This window comes from Aulostomus chinensis, chromosome 14 (assembly GCF_037954235.1).
Source record: "Aulostomus chinensis isolate RoL2024-O1b breed Wild chromosome 14, RoL_Achi_v1.0, whole genome shotgun sequence".
NCBI lineage: Eukaryota > Metazoa > Chordata > Actinopteri > Syngnathiformes > Aulostomidae > Aulostomus > Aulostomus chinensis.
The window spans coordinates 6027445-6042035 of NC_141333.1; the positions used below are offsets into that span (position 1 = coordinate 6027445).

At 42.9% G+C, this 14591-nt stretch overlaps 1 protein-coding gene across 6 annotated transcripts in view; it reads left to right on the forward strand.

Moving 5' to 3' along the window:
- The first annotated feature begins 13873 nt into the window (after positions 1–13873).
- Positions 13874–14591, forward strand: part of lrp8 (low density lipoprotein receptor-related protein 8, apolipoprotein e receptor) — a 164622-nt gene continuing 163904 nt past the window's right edge. For 4 of the 6 annotated variants that reach the window (XM_086224794.1, XM_086224791.1, XM_086224793.1 and 1 more), the window contains exon 1: positions 13874–14241. In XM_086224794.1, the coding sequence (XP_086080920.1) occupies positions 14175–14241 (67 nt within the window). In that variant the 5' untranslated portion in view covers positions 13874–14174. The remainder of the gene's footprint in view (positions 14242–14591) is intronic. The other 2 variants (XM_086224789.1, XM_086224790.1) reach the window with 1 other exon arrangement.

The window sequence follows — 14591 nt, forward strand, 5'->3', positions numbered from 1 at the left end:
ATAGGAACTTTAAGGCGAGGCTTTTCTGATTTATCATAAGAATAAACCTCATAAATGGGGAATTCATTCTTGTTTTCCCCTTTTTTGTTGTTAGTGTCATTGCTGAAGCTGCAAATTAAAAGTGAAAGAATTTACAGGCTTTTTGTTTAACAGCCCACTGACGTCTGCACCACTGTGTGATTTCTCCTGATTAAATTGTCGGAGTCAAAGTCACAGCTCGGCCTGGGGGGTGGAGTAAACAGCCCTATTAGCTGTTAACAAAGCATCCCAGATATGAAACCATGCCTGTGTTTGGTGCTAAAGCCAGTGGGAGATTATCCAGACTGCAAATACATGGGCGGCTGAGATGCCCTTTGTGCCACACAACAGAGGGCATTTCATGGGCAGAGCGCTGATCCCCTTACTGGTGTGCAGCTGAGGCAATGTAATCCCAAATTATTTAACCAGATTACTAGAGCATGAGAAAATTTTCAACTCTGAATTATGTATGAGGGTTTATGTGGGAAGATAGGAGTTCCGGTCTCACTGATGTACCTCTAAATCTACTCACTGGTCTGCAGGAGGAGATGGTCTGTTGATGTTATTATCATGCAAGTAAAAGAAAAACTCACAAAAATGTTTAAAAAAAAGTTAAATGTCCTTTAGAAAGCAAGTTTGTTTGATATCATGATCAATGTTTGGAAGATGCTCAACTCTCAAATAATGAATACTTCTGCCAAATAAAACTTCTTATTCTAAGCAGATCTTCCCTAAAATGTATCGTGGCTCTCTCCTGGCCTTTGCTTCACCCCTCCACTCAGTCTGGGGAAATTTGGCCTCAGGTTTTTGTTAGAACACACAGAAACAAACAGCACCTTCTTGGCGGAGATAAATTTTACAAGTTTTATTATTCCGAATATAAATCCCATCAACAAAGAATGAATGTTGTTTGGCAGAAGATCCAAATTGCAAAAGAATAAAAATGAAAAATGTGATCAGAAATCAAAAACGAGAATTTCTGGTTATAGCAAATCATCTCACAGTTCTATCAACAAAATACTTCCAGATTCAGTGGCAGACATTTTGAAATGTGGCATCAGGGTCTGTTTGATTCCATTTTGTTTAGCTTGGACATGCTCATCCTGGAAGCTTGAACCTTCTTTTTGTTTTCCTTGCTGAAACATGCCTATTTTTAACAGGGTGGGGGATGTGTTTGTCAGGGTTGGTGGTTCCACCATAATCCCAAGAGGATTTGCACTGATGGTAACTAATTTCCCTTAAACAAGGGGTCATATTATATAGAAAGTGAAAAGAAAATGTGCTGCAACGGCATACTGTGGTTACAGTTATTTAGCCTGTATGAACCGAATTATGCAGCAGTTGAAAAAACATAAAATAGATTCATATGCTTCAACATGGAGCTGCTGGAAGCTCCACCACTGGCTTCATTACAGTTGCTCGCTGAAAGATGTGCTATGATTTCAGTTCTGCAGAGCATGCAATTTAGAGAGAGGAATAATGGGGGTAAAAACAGACTCTGCATTGAAAAAAACTTCAGGAGAATATTCTATACTGCAGTTGCTGGTGACATCATCCAGGGACATTCTTGTCGACGTAGCTGACTTCTCACTTGCTTAACACAGATGCAACCTTCCCATCCCAGTTCTGTTTGGACCATTGATTCTGTGGCAGTTTTAAGGTGGAACCCAGATCTAAGTGCACCTGACAAACTCCAGTTCACATGATGAACACAGGTGCATGGTGTAAAACTGTTAGAAGAGATAGCCTTAGGTCATGTGATCTCAGAAACAGTCCTCAGGAAACGTGACAGCAACTGTGACAAAGCAAGGACGTGGGTTGCTGTGTGACTGTCTGTTTCTCACTTGTCAACCCGATGCTTCCTGTCACCTCTGAAACCTTTGTATCCATGCAGCAAGAACCCGTTTTGTCCTTGCTGAAGCAAGAGGCTCATTAGCAGCGTCTCCAAATTAACAAAGACAGCCATAATAAAGTGGACTCCGTTGTCCATTTGCATTAGGACTGCAGTTGCTGCCTTCACACAGACTAAATGTGATGTTGCTCAGAGGATATAAAACCATCTAAATTATTGTTTCGTTCCTGTTTGGACTTTTAGTTCCAGACTCAGATCCTGCTTTATTTTGAAGTGCACTGCCCTACTTTGTTCTATTTCCTGCTGTTTACTATCTTCACCTGCGTCCTCACCTGGGTCTGATCAGGTCCTGCTTGTCATGGTCTCTTATCCTGTCAGGTTCGACCGCCTGTTGTCTCTTCTCTCATTAGTCTGGTCATGCTTCGGTCCTGTTGTGTCTTTCTCTAGTTGTCAAATCCTTTGTTCAGTTTGCTTGTTTCCTTGGTGTGTCCTGCCTGTTAGTCCATTTATTTATCCATGCCACTTTAGTTTTGTTTGCTCTTTGCATCCATCCATTCATTCATTTTCTACCACTCATCCTGTTAAGGGTCACGGGGGGTGGAGCCTATCCCAGCAGCCAGAGCGAGAGGCAAGGTTCACCCTGGACGGGTCACCAGTCCATCACAGGGCCAGCACATACAGACAGACAACCATTCACACTCTCAGCCACACCTACGGTCAATTTAGAGTATCAATCAGCCTCGTCCCCTCTTGATGTCTTTGGACTGTGGGAGGAAGCTGGAGTACCAGAGAGAACCCACACAGGAACAGGGAGAACATGCAGACTCCACACAGAGAGATCCCGTGCTCCAACCGGGGCTGGAACCCAGAACCTTCTTGCTGTGAGGCGACAGTGCTGACCACTGCACCACCGTGCTGCCCCATTTGCTCTTTCAGTTCATACAATTGGTTCCTCGCTACCTACCTACCTCCATGACCTGACTGCTTCCATCCGGGTCTACCTGCATTACTGTGACATTTCCATCTGATTAAAAATGTGATTTAGAAAAAAAAACAACATCCCATTCAATTGAAGCGACAATATTTTAATAAAAAAAATCATTCAATATTTAATGATGAATCACCTGCAGTGTTGAATATTTGAGCTTCCTCCTGTGCCGCTGTTATTTTTTTATTATTTTTATTTAACTTTTATTTTACCAGGTCGTCACTTGAGATCAGGTGATCTCTTTTTCGAGCGAGACCTGGCCAAAATGGCAACATCTAAAACAAGCAAAATAAACACAAAATCAGACAAGAACAAACAAAGCAACGTGGTACAGAGAAAAACGAATAGTGAAACAAGGCCAGAAGTAGATAAAAGTCGAAGCAAGAAGGCAGGGGGAGGCTGGGCTTTACAAAGGGTCACTGAGGAGAGAAGGTCAGGGGCATGGAAATATGACACATTATCCAGCAAAACAATTACATTGTCCTATTTCAGTCTTTAAAATGTCCAAAGTCTGTGTTTTAAAGTCAGATATGGTGGTTAGAGCCTGCAGTTTGAGAATTTTACCATTTCTGACGATGTGATGGTGTCCAGATCTCTTCTATCTTCAAAATCTCCCCCTGCAGCTGGCACATGGCCAGTTATCGACTGGACTTCACTCATGTTTTTTGGGTCACAAGCTGTGACAGGAAAGTAGATGACTCACACTCACGCGCGCGCGTGCACACCGTGATGGACAGAAGACAGAAGATATGCTGACCACCGGCTCTGCTGCCTTCTTCTGACAACACTATCTGTCTCACGCCACAGAGAGAGAGAGAGAGAGAATCTGTGTGTGCGGAAGAGGGGGCAGGAGACAATGGACAATTGAAGGACGGAGGGAAGATGAGGGGAGCCATAACAGAGAAGAGCCAAAGCAGGGGAAAACAAACCCTGTTAGGACAGGCAGAGACAAATAGACGCAGAAAGAGAGATAAAGAGGCATAAAAGGAAAGCAATCACCTTAAAGGTCTGAAGGTCTCACTCAGACTCGCTCACTGTAAAGATGAATGAAAGAATTAGCGCCAGCTGTTTGTACATGGATGAAAGATGAACACAATTTCAGCACTGACCTCCAGGGACAGAAATCAGAAACAGCTGAACATCAGCGTAAAAAACAGGACGGTAGTACACTACTATCATCTTACTGCTCCTCGCATCACGTAGTACACATATCGTTTTGTGTGTGTGTGTGTGTGTGTGTGTGTGTGTATTTTTTAAGAATTGCTGAGATCATCTTTCTCCTTACTGATGCATTCTGTTGCAATTACGGTCCACTTCTAGAAGCTGGGAAAACACAATGATTCGACACAGCAGCAGCAGCAGCAGCAGCAGCAGCACAGTAACGCCTCAGAGGAGTTTTCATGAATAGATCTGGTTCTGTGTATTTACCACAGAAAATTACTGTTTTTCTAAAACAAAAACACACGAGTCAAATTCAACAATACTTCAGGTTTGTGTTGGTTCTATAACTTTCATAAGCTACACAGAAATCATGCCAATAAGATTCAATAATGACAACAAACACTCATTTTGGAACAGTAGAATGACAACTAAGCCGTGGAGCTTCCGAGTTCTACACACAACTTGCTGCTGTTTGCTGTGTCATGCACGACTCCACACCTCCGAATCTATACGTAATCACAAGGATTAATTGTGGACCTGACCTGAACTTTATATCTAAGACTTGTGATCTGACCTGAACTCGTACTGAAGCATTCAGGCAACACACAAGTTCAGTTCAAAATCTTTTATTTAAACACAACAGTTCCAGTTCAGCCACAAAGATCTCCCCAGAGAGCGAGCCATCTGTACACCATAGTAATCTTGTTACTGCTGCTGTCCTGTCTCTTGTGATTTTTTTTTGGCATCTGTGGCAAAGAAAGACTACTCCCTCCGAGAGGAAGAAACCCTGTAAGGAACCAGGCTCTCTGGGGGAAACTCATCCTCCTGAGGGCTGGGGGACCTTCTGCTACTGTGTTTGTTAGATGAGGAATTATATCAGTCACCTCTAATGTGAATGTGTTTGTTATGTTTTTCTCCCTGCAGATACCAGGTCCAAGGACAGGTTGGTGAACTGAATCTGAATCTCCAGTTAAACTACAGTGGTGCAAATCATGACAAACACTTGTGTTACAGCAACTTGGTACTGCAGCTGCATCAGAAGTTTGGACCTGTGAGGTGAGTTGTTGTTGTTGTTGTTGGTGGTGGTGGTGAGTGGTGGTGGGTGGGGGGTGGGGGGTGGGGGGTTGCAGTGAAAAGGTTTATTGTTCTTCGGACCGGTGTCCCTATCGTGTTCTGTGTCTAGCAGAAAATCACTGGCAGGGAGCTGAGGCGCACTGGGGGTGAAGAGTGCTTGTGCAATGGATGAGGAAGATGCTGAGCGTGGGTTTTGTTTCTATGACAACAATAGCTTCACACTGTAATTGCTGTAGGGACTAGGATGTTTGCAAATGGGACCTTTCCCAATTCTGCCTGAATGTGCACTTGCTTGCTTTCCATACAAGTCTTTAAATTTGTATACACTTTCAAAACACATTGATGATAAATGAAAGTCAGATGTTTGGAGAGTCATGTGAAAGGTTCAGTTTTCAACTTCTTAGTTGGAATCTCTTGAATGTTTAGAGCATGAATGTACAGCAGTCATACTGATGTGTGTGTGTGTGTGTGTGTGTGTGTGTGTGTGTGTGTGTGTGTGTGTGTGTGTGTGTGATGTGATGTGATGTGTGTGTCTCATGTGTACTGCTTGCATGTCCTGACGTTCTGCATCTTAAACGCCAGCTGACAGGACAGCTACAGGCTCCGCCCATGCTGGCTGCCATCACCTGCAGCTGTGGGCCCAGACGCCTCATCTGCTCCAGAACGGAGGTCAGAAACTCATGAGCATCCTGAACACACACGCACACACACACACACACACACACACACACACACACACACACACACACACACACACACACACACACGTTTTATACCCCAGAACCATTTAACCAGTCATTTTCTGGTGGGGATTCTGATTCTCTGTAAGCCAGGCAGAGAGCGTTTTCTTAAATTTAGAAAAGAGGCTGATTTTGAAACTGGCATCAGTGGAGCTTTGAGACCTTTTGATATCCAAAAAATGCTCTGGAGAGGCTAAGAAAGAGAAAACACAGGCATAAGCTCTGCTGGATCTCTAGGCTACATGTGAAGGATTGAATGAGTAGCTGGATGTGTGAGGGGTTGTTGTACCTGATCAGCGCCGCCTCAGGACCCAAATTCCAGACCTACTCTTGACAGACGATGTCTTTAACAAAGTCCTCAAACGTCAGGAGGCTCTGCAGGCTGCAGTCGATTTTGCAGGATTGCATGCCTGACACAAATCATCAATTCCTCAATGACTAATCACAAACAATCACTCTTTTTCTTCCCCCAGCTCCCCTTGACTTTGATTTGATGGATTTGTGCCTCAACGGCTTTGTGCAAGTGTGTCGTGCACGAAGTTGTACCGAGCGGTTACATGCTCCTCTTCAGTGACCTCTGTTTGTGCACTTGAGCAAGTTTCATCCCTCCACCGACTCTTTCAACTCCCCCACCTCGTCCTGGTGAAAGGTAGAGTACTGCTGCTGAGAAGAGCTGTTGAGCGCCAACATCCTTTCTGTCAGATCGCAAATTGCAGTTGACCTTTGCTCACCGTTTGTAGCACATATAATAGATTCTTTCTTGCTTCAGTGCTGTTTGCGAGTTTTAGCTGTCTTCTTTCATTTTTAAACCATCTAAAACCTTTGACTTTTCCATTGGTAATCTTCACAAATAAGTACCACTTTTATCATTTTTTGAATCACTTCAATCACTAGAGGACAAAAGTTATCACATCACAGAGTCATTATTTCATTGTCACGTACAAAGTTTTAAGCTTTTTCTCTCTTGGGTGTGATGACATTTAAGTCCTCAGAACCTGTAGTCTTGTTTTGACACCTTTTAGCATTTTCATAAATGAATGTGGTATTTACCAATGTATTTTTTTTGTTGCCATTGAACACAATGGGAGCGTATCTTGTGTGTGTGTATCTGTGTTTACCACAGACCTTTTTTTCACTCTGACAACACACGTTTGAAATATTTACCACAAAGCAGATCATTGTCAGAGTTTAGCATCTGGGATCCGACCTCATCACTGTCTGTCTGTCTGTGAGTGTGTGTCTGCTTTAAGACGATTAGGGAATGATGTGCAAATACCTTGAAGCTCCCTGTTGGAGCCTGCAGGTGGAGGATGGGGTGGGGTTAGTAGTGGTGGTGGGGCTGAACAACAAGCGGTGATGCAGGGCAACAGTGCAGAGTGATGAGTGTCACATGTGGCTGCACAGCTGGAGTTAACTGCCTGAGTTAGCACCGAGGCTTTGAAAAGTCCTCAACCACATAGTGCAACAGTGAAAATCCCAGAATAGTCCAAGTCTATGTTTTTCATCATATGCTGACGCTATTGAAATTGTAATGCAAATTGAGATGTTTTTTAAAGCCTTTAACTACATTAATTCCCTTGGGTAACACACAAGTAAATTTTCCTGTCAAATCGGCAACTTGCCTTAAAAATATAATAATTCATCATCGGGAAGCCAATACTTTCAGGCATCTGGACTTGTTATCAGATAATATACAAGCTGAGATTTCATTTCAGCACAGTATTTTTGGCAGCTGTCTGCTAAGTGTGGACAGCAAACTCTTGCTCTTCTGCTCTAATTCACATACATTTCTGAGCTCATTCCGACTGCAGGGCTCCACTGTAGGTACAACACACACGGTGAAGTCCTCTGGGCTTGATGGATGAGAGATGACACAACATACATGTGTGGCAGACGTGCCTGCATGAATCATAGTGTGCACAACTCAGACATGTACAAAAAAACAGGAGAGGATGTAGGCTCACACCAGCTGTGCACATAATGTTTCTGGTTTATATCAGAGAATACACACTGAATTTAACATACGTGTGAACTGCATTTGCAAAGTCACATTGGCTCATATTTTGACAACAATAAAAGCTTCTCTGTAACTTCTGAAATCTTTCTTGAGTAGTCTAGTTAAAAAGACTCCCGTAGAACTTTCCTTTTATATCGTAGTTTTCCTTTGAGAGAAACTTTGCAACTAACAAAGGTAGTATTTAATATGCAAGTGATGTAAAGCCTTATTTTTACTGCACCTATGCCAGCGTTTTAATGTTTCATTCACACCCTCTTTATTGAATAATGTATAACAGACAATAATGGTATTTTTTCTCTATTTATACAGTAGTTTGATTCATTATTCATGTGTTGATTCATGTGTTAAACTCATTTCATGCACAAGAGTCATGCCGAACTGCAGCAAATGAAAACTGAACTCCAGCTGCAGTACAGACTCGCCCGTCCACCTACATTACACACTTTTTCATTCAAGTCAAATTCTACTCTTCATACATTGAATATGATTGTCACATCACCACCCGCAAGTACCTCTGCAGATATGACTTTATGCTTGCAACTTCACTAAATGATGGTCACTGGCTCCGTCCAACTTAATGTTTTCATGCTAACTGAAATCAGTCAGCCCCAGAACAGATTCAGTTCCTATGGATAATTTTTCATTTAAAGAAATGCTATTACAGTATAGCTGCTCAACTGTTAAATAAGCCCAGTGAAGAAGACATGACCTGAAAATAACTTTTATTAAATGCCATTAAAAGTACAAAGGAACGGATGCAGCGAGAGGATGTGGGTCTCCAAAAAAAAAGTGTCCCTGTGTCTCTGGTAGTTTGTTGTTTGGCAAGGTAACAGATGTGAAGGATACTGGAGCATCAGCGTAGCAGTGACAGTGCTGTTGTTTACTCATGTGATGGGATTAAGGAAGGAGATTCAAATGTTATTGACATTTAAATTGCATTTATGTAACATGTTCCATGAGGAGTCTGAAATGAGACAGATTTTTCTGCCTTGCCTGCGTGGAAACTTCACTTGGAAGAATTTAGTGGTGCACAAAATATGACAGAACACTTACTCATATTTTCAATTAAACTGGCACTGTTACTCATGCAGCTGAACCAGAAAAATGTTATTATAGAATATATTAAGACACTGACACCTGTAAGGTTTAAGTCCCCCCCCCCCCCAAAAAAAATGGTCTTCTAAAACATCCCTAAATCTTTATTTTAAATTTGAAACTACATTGACAAAGAAAAGGGAAACAAGCCCTAGGGGGGAAAAAAGCATGAATTAATTTGCTATTTGTGAGGAAAAATGTTGAATATTTAATCTAAGACTCTAGCTGGAGAGGGTACTGAAAAACTGTACTCCAAAAGAAACAGAGTACTATTACATTACTGTTATGCTACTCAACTACAAGTAAACTTATTGGGGTTGAAAGCACTCAGGTAAGAGGCTAAAGTATTCTTATCAAATACTACACAGCCTTAGTGCAGTAATCATGTTTTTGGCTTGTTGCATTGGTAGAATTTGTTCGGCAACATCAGACTTGATTGCACATTTAAGCTGTAGTGAAATTAGGACTTTGTATCAGTTACAGCCTGGAAAAATACTGCTAAAAGCACTGCAACAAACCAGTAATTTGCATTGTTGTAAGTCATTGCTTAATCTGAGACATTTTGCATTCTCAAAATTATTGATTGCAAACACCAAAATATTTGATGACCAAAATATCCAGAAGTTATAATGAGCAGGTCTTGGTTTTGTAAAGCTAAATTTGGACTCAAATTTATTATTTATGTTGCAAAATACACATATTTGGACAAAGCAGTGCTACCTGCTGTATCGAAACTCCTTTTCTCATAGACTCACAGGCTGAGTAGAGTACCAGCCACACACTGTCACAGTGGGTAAAAATACGAGCCTGGATGATGAAGCACTCGTATGCTAGACTGTGTGATGCCAGTGCTTTGTTTAATTATGAAAATTGACCAGCCCTGTTCTCCTAGCTCCTGCTTGTGTTGTGCAACTGGGGCTGCTTTTGAACAAACTGTGTTAACCCAGTGTCTCATCCGTCTGATACTCTCCTCATCTTCACCTCTTCAGTAGCTCTTTTGGTGTCACATCTGTCTCTTTCATTCCTCATCACCTCTTCTCTCCTTCTGTTCTGTTCTCTCGCTCTCTCTCCTGCCCTCTCCCTGTGATGATAAGATCATCAATGTGTCATGTATCAATTTATCTCCTACAGCGATTTTAAACCAATTATTTGAACACACCAATCAATATCAGATTACACAAAAAGCACACCATGAATGCATTATTCTCTGACAAAGGGAGTAAATATCATCACTGCTCATTATTCTGACAGTCACACAACACAACAACATGCAGCTACAGGCCGATATTCAATGCAGCAGCTGATAAGACGCTATCAATCAGCATTCTATTTCTATGACTTACTTACAGCGGGGTAATTAGTAGATTATGTGCTCTTGCTATCTGATAACATCTGTCTTCACAGCCTCATCCCTTCTTCCTCTGTCTTCCTCTTGTTGTTCTTTAAGTCTCTCTGGTGTTGGATCTCTTAAGACGGTTGTTCTACGTCTCCTCCAGGCAAGCTGAAGCAGCACTTCTCAGCCAGTGTCGTCACTGGTTTGCCTGGACATGCAGATGAGGTGGTGACGGTCACATCTGCTGCTATATCACAAGGGGATGTAACCTCCTCCACCTCCTTGAGCTTTCATCTTTTTACTTTGAAAGACAGCAAATAAGTATGAGAAATGAATTCGCAGGCAAGAGCCTGTTCAAAATTTAGCTAACCTGTCATCTTTCATTAAACTATGTGAAAATCCATGATTTGACATGTAGTCTAGTCAATCAAATATTCTTAGTCCCGTGATGAAAAATGTGCAGGTAGTCATGAGCAAGTGTAGCTCACTAATGAGCAATTTAATAACATGGTGTGGTGCAAGAACAAGTTCTAAAGCCGGAAAATAAGTGAGGAGGTAATCGAGATATGTGGGTAGAACATCAGAAGTGCTGGAGGTTGGCCGCAAATGATCACATTCACCTGGGTTCTGTGTTCCCATTCATGAATACATGAGCCAAATACCCGAGTCTGCTGCAGGGTCATTTGAATCCAGATTAAACAGGTTCCCACTGCAGATAAAAGCCAAATGGTAGCAGGGTATCTAGGTCAAAAATCAAGTGAAGAAACAATAAAATGCTACGTTCTGCAGGGAGGCCGCGGTGTTGCACCAGGCCGACTTAGAAACATTTAATTTGGGCACAGGAGGGACATGGATATGCTTGTCATCCAGGAGAGGCTTTAAACGCCCCAAGTACAATTTATATTGTTTAGTCAAGTCATTTTTTTTGTATTGCGCCAAATCACACCAAAGTTATCTCATGACACTTTACAATTAGAGCAGGTCTAGTACCTTCAATGAATTTCAGCAAGCACATCCTGCAACAGCGGTAACGAAAACCTTCCTTTTAACAGGCAGGAACGTCGAGCAGATCCAGGCTCAATAGGGACGACGGGGACGTGAGTAGGTGGTGCTACAGGTGGACGCTTGAGCCTCTTCAGGTCTGCAGCCTCCTCCAGCAGCACCCGGGATCTGGGATGAGGGGAGCCCGAAGGCTCCGAAGAAGAAGACAAGTTAGTAACACATATGAGTGTGATTTATATATGACACATGTAGGAGGACAGAGGGGAGGAGAGAGAAGCCCAGTGCACCATGGGAGATCCCCAGCAGTCTAAGCCTATAGCAGCATATCTAAGGGCCAGCCTAAGCAGCCCAACTATAAGCCTGATCAAAAAGGAAGGTCTTAAGTCTGCTCTTAAAGGTCGAGAGGGTGCCTGCATCCCAGACCGAAACTGGGAGACGGTTCCACAGGAGGGGAGCTTGAAGAGTCTGGCTCCCATTCTACTTTTAGAAACTCTAGGAACCACAACCCTGCATCCTGGGAGCGAAGGGTTCCAGCTGGATAATAAGGGACTATGAGCTGAAACCCTAACCCTAACCCTGATTGTTGAGGACTTTGTATTTTAGAAGAAGAATTTAAATTCTATTCTGAATTTGACAGGGGACCAATGCAGAGAAGCCAGTATAGGAGAGACATGGTCTCTTCTGCCAGTTCTAGTCAACATGCGGGCAGCAGCATTTTGGACCAGCTCATTTTGGAGGCTTTAGGGACTTATTGGTGCAGCCTGATAGAAGGGAATTGCAGTAATCCAGCCTGGAAGTGACAAAAGCATGGACTAGTTTTTCTGCATCTTTTTGAGACAGGATGCGCCTGATCTTAGCAATGTTACGTAAATGAAAGAAAGCTGTCCTAGAGATTTGCTTAATGTGGGAGTTAAAGGACAGATCCTGATCAAATACAACTCCTAGGTTCCTTATGGTAGTGCTGGGGACCAGGGTGATCCCATCCAGGGTACTTATCTCATCAGATAGGGTGTTCTAAGGTGTTTTGGGCCCAGCGCAATAACTTCAGTTTTGTCAGAGTTTAATAAAAGGAATTTAAGGGTCATCCATGTTTTTATTTCCTTTAGACAGGCCTCCAGTTTAGTCAGCTTTGTTTCATGTGGATGCATTGAAAAGTACAGCTGCGTATCGTCTGCATAACAATGAACAGTGAAGAGGACTGGTCCAAGCACAGACCCTTGTGGAACACCATAACTGACTGTAGTGGTTTCAGAGGGATTATCATTAGTGGGTACAAACTGAGATCGACTTAGTAAATATGACCTAAACCAATTTCGTGCAGTTCCTTTAATGCCAATGACATGTTCCAGTCTCTGTAGAAGGATATGATGGTCAAGATATGATGATAAAGATGATTTGATATTGGTCTGTAGTTGGCCAAAACTTCTGGATCCAGGGTTGTTTTTTTGAGAAGGGGTTTAATTACTGCTACTTTAAAGGACTGTGGGACGTAACCTGGTAACAGCGACACATTGATCATATCTAAGAGAGAAGTGTTAACAAGGGGTAGAGAGTCTTTGAGCAGCTTAGTTGGGATGGGGTTTAGAGGAGGAAATTATTGTACTAAGCTCATGAAGGCTCATGGGAGAAAAACTTTCAAAGTGTATGTTTTGTCCTGCAGCTGCCTCTGTGGTTTCTGGGGTTATAGGTACCATGTTGTGTAAGCTAAGGCGGTCCACACCAGCTGACAGGGACTGGCTAGCTCTTGCGACTAATTGTTCGGATCCATCAGTGCGGAGCCGGCGCAGGTCCAATGCAACCTCATAAAGCCTTGCCTCCAACGCTACAAACAAACTACATTTAACACACTTATCAGTATCACTAAAGGAGGCAGAGGAGTAACTAAACATGTGGTACACTGAGCAGGAGAGCGAGAGGGAGACTCCAGCGTTAGCTTAGAGTGGAGAGTTTACAAGGCAGAAAGACTGTCGCTACAAGACAGATGGTCTTTTAAACATTGGCCAAATAAAGCAATTAGGTATGTAGTTTTGGCAGGTAATTAGTCAATGAAATAAGGAATCGGCAGGGATGATCATGCTTTAGCTAGTGCGACGAAGCAAGGCACTACGGTCAGACACAGAAACAGAAGTGAGGTCACACACTTACAGCAACACAGATAGAGGCAGTGAATTATTTTACAAAAATTTGTTTTCTCAGCTTTTTGTCTGAAAATAACACTTGAAATTGTCATTCAAGTGTTGATTAAAAAAATGAATGAATGCACTTTCAAGGAATTTTTTGGGGATGAAATTAGAGGCTTGGGTCTTTCCTCTGATATGTTTTTTGTTTTTGTTTTTTTACATTATCCTCCTTTAAAATATTCTGGGGGATCTTGTGAAAATGTTCAAAAATGCAGCTGGGCACTTAAAAGCAAAAAAAAAAAAAAAAAATAGAAGCGAAATAATTAATTTTGAGGGGTGCCCCTTTTTCACCTGTGCACCTGGCCCCAAAATGTCTGTGCATGTCCCTGTGGCGATGCACAGGAGTGTAAACGATATGGACGAAAACCATTAATGAGTCCTAGTTCTTGTTGGTAAAAATGAAAGCAGTTAAAGTTGAACCCCTGCTAGGTGACTCAGCTGTACCTGCAGGTGTGACTTCCCTGGCTGGTATGTCTACCGTTACCGTGGGCTGACTAACCCCAGGCACCATCCTTCAGCTATCCCGCCCATACGCGTCACTGATTCAAATTGCAGCCGAGGCAGAGGAGGGAGAGAAAGGAGCGAGCCAAGCCGATCACACACATTCACTAGCCGAGACACAGACAGGATCACACGGAGCGAGCCAGCGAGCGAGGGAGAAGCTGGGGATCCTCTACACGACCGTAACCCACCCCCCTCCCCCAGGAATTTAAGATGTGGACAGAAGTCGGGAAGCTTGTGCTATTACATTTGTTACTCATGGAGCTCCATTGCGCGAAAGGTAAGACACTTGACATGGCGTGGAGGTGAATTTGCACCACGGACGCTTAACAAACGCCGCCCGGTCCGCGTCCTCACCAGGGCTGCATCAACGTGTCTTTGTAGACTTGGCGTTAGCACGCATTCACACCTGGATCGTCACTTTTGTCCGCGCGGTGAATGCGGTCCGCGGTGACGTGAGGTGACAATGCGCGGAGAATCCAAGCTAAAGCGACACAACACGTGTCCGAAGGCTGGAGGCTGAAGCCACCGTGAGCGGTGCTACGGTCACTGACCAGCACAACCTTTTGTGTCAGAATTGCCTGGACAGGTTCTCATTATTTAACAGAAAACTGATGTTAGCGGCATAAT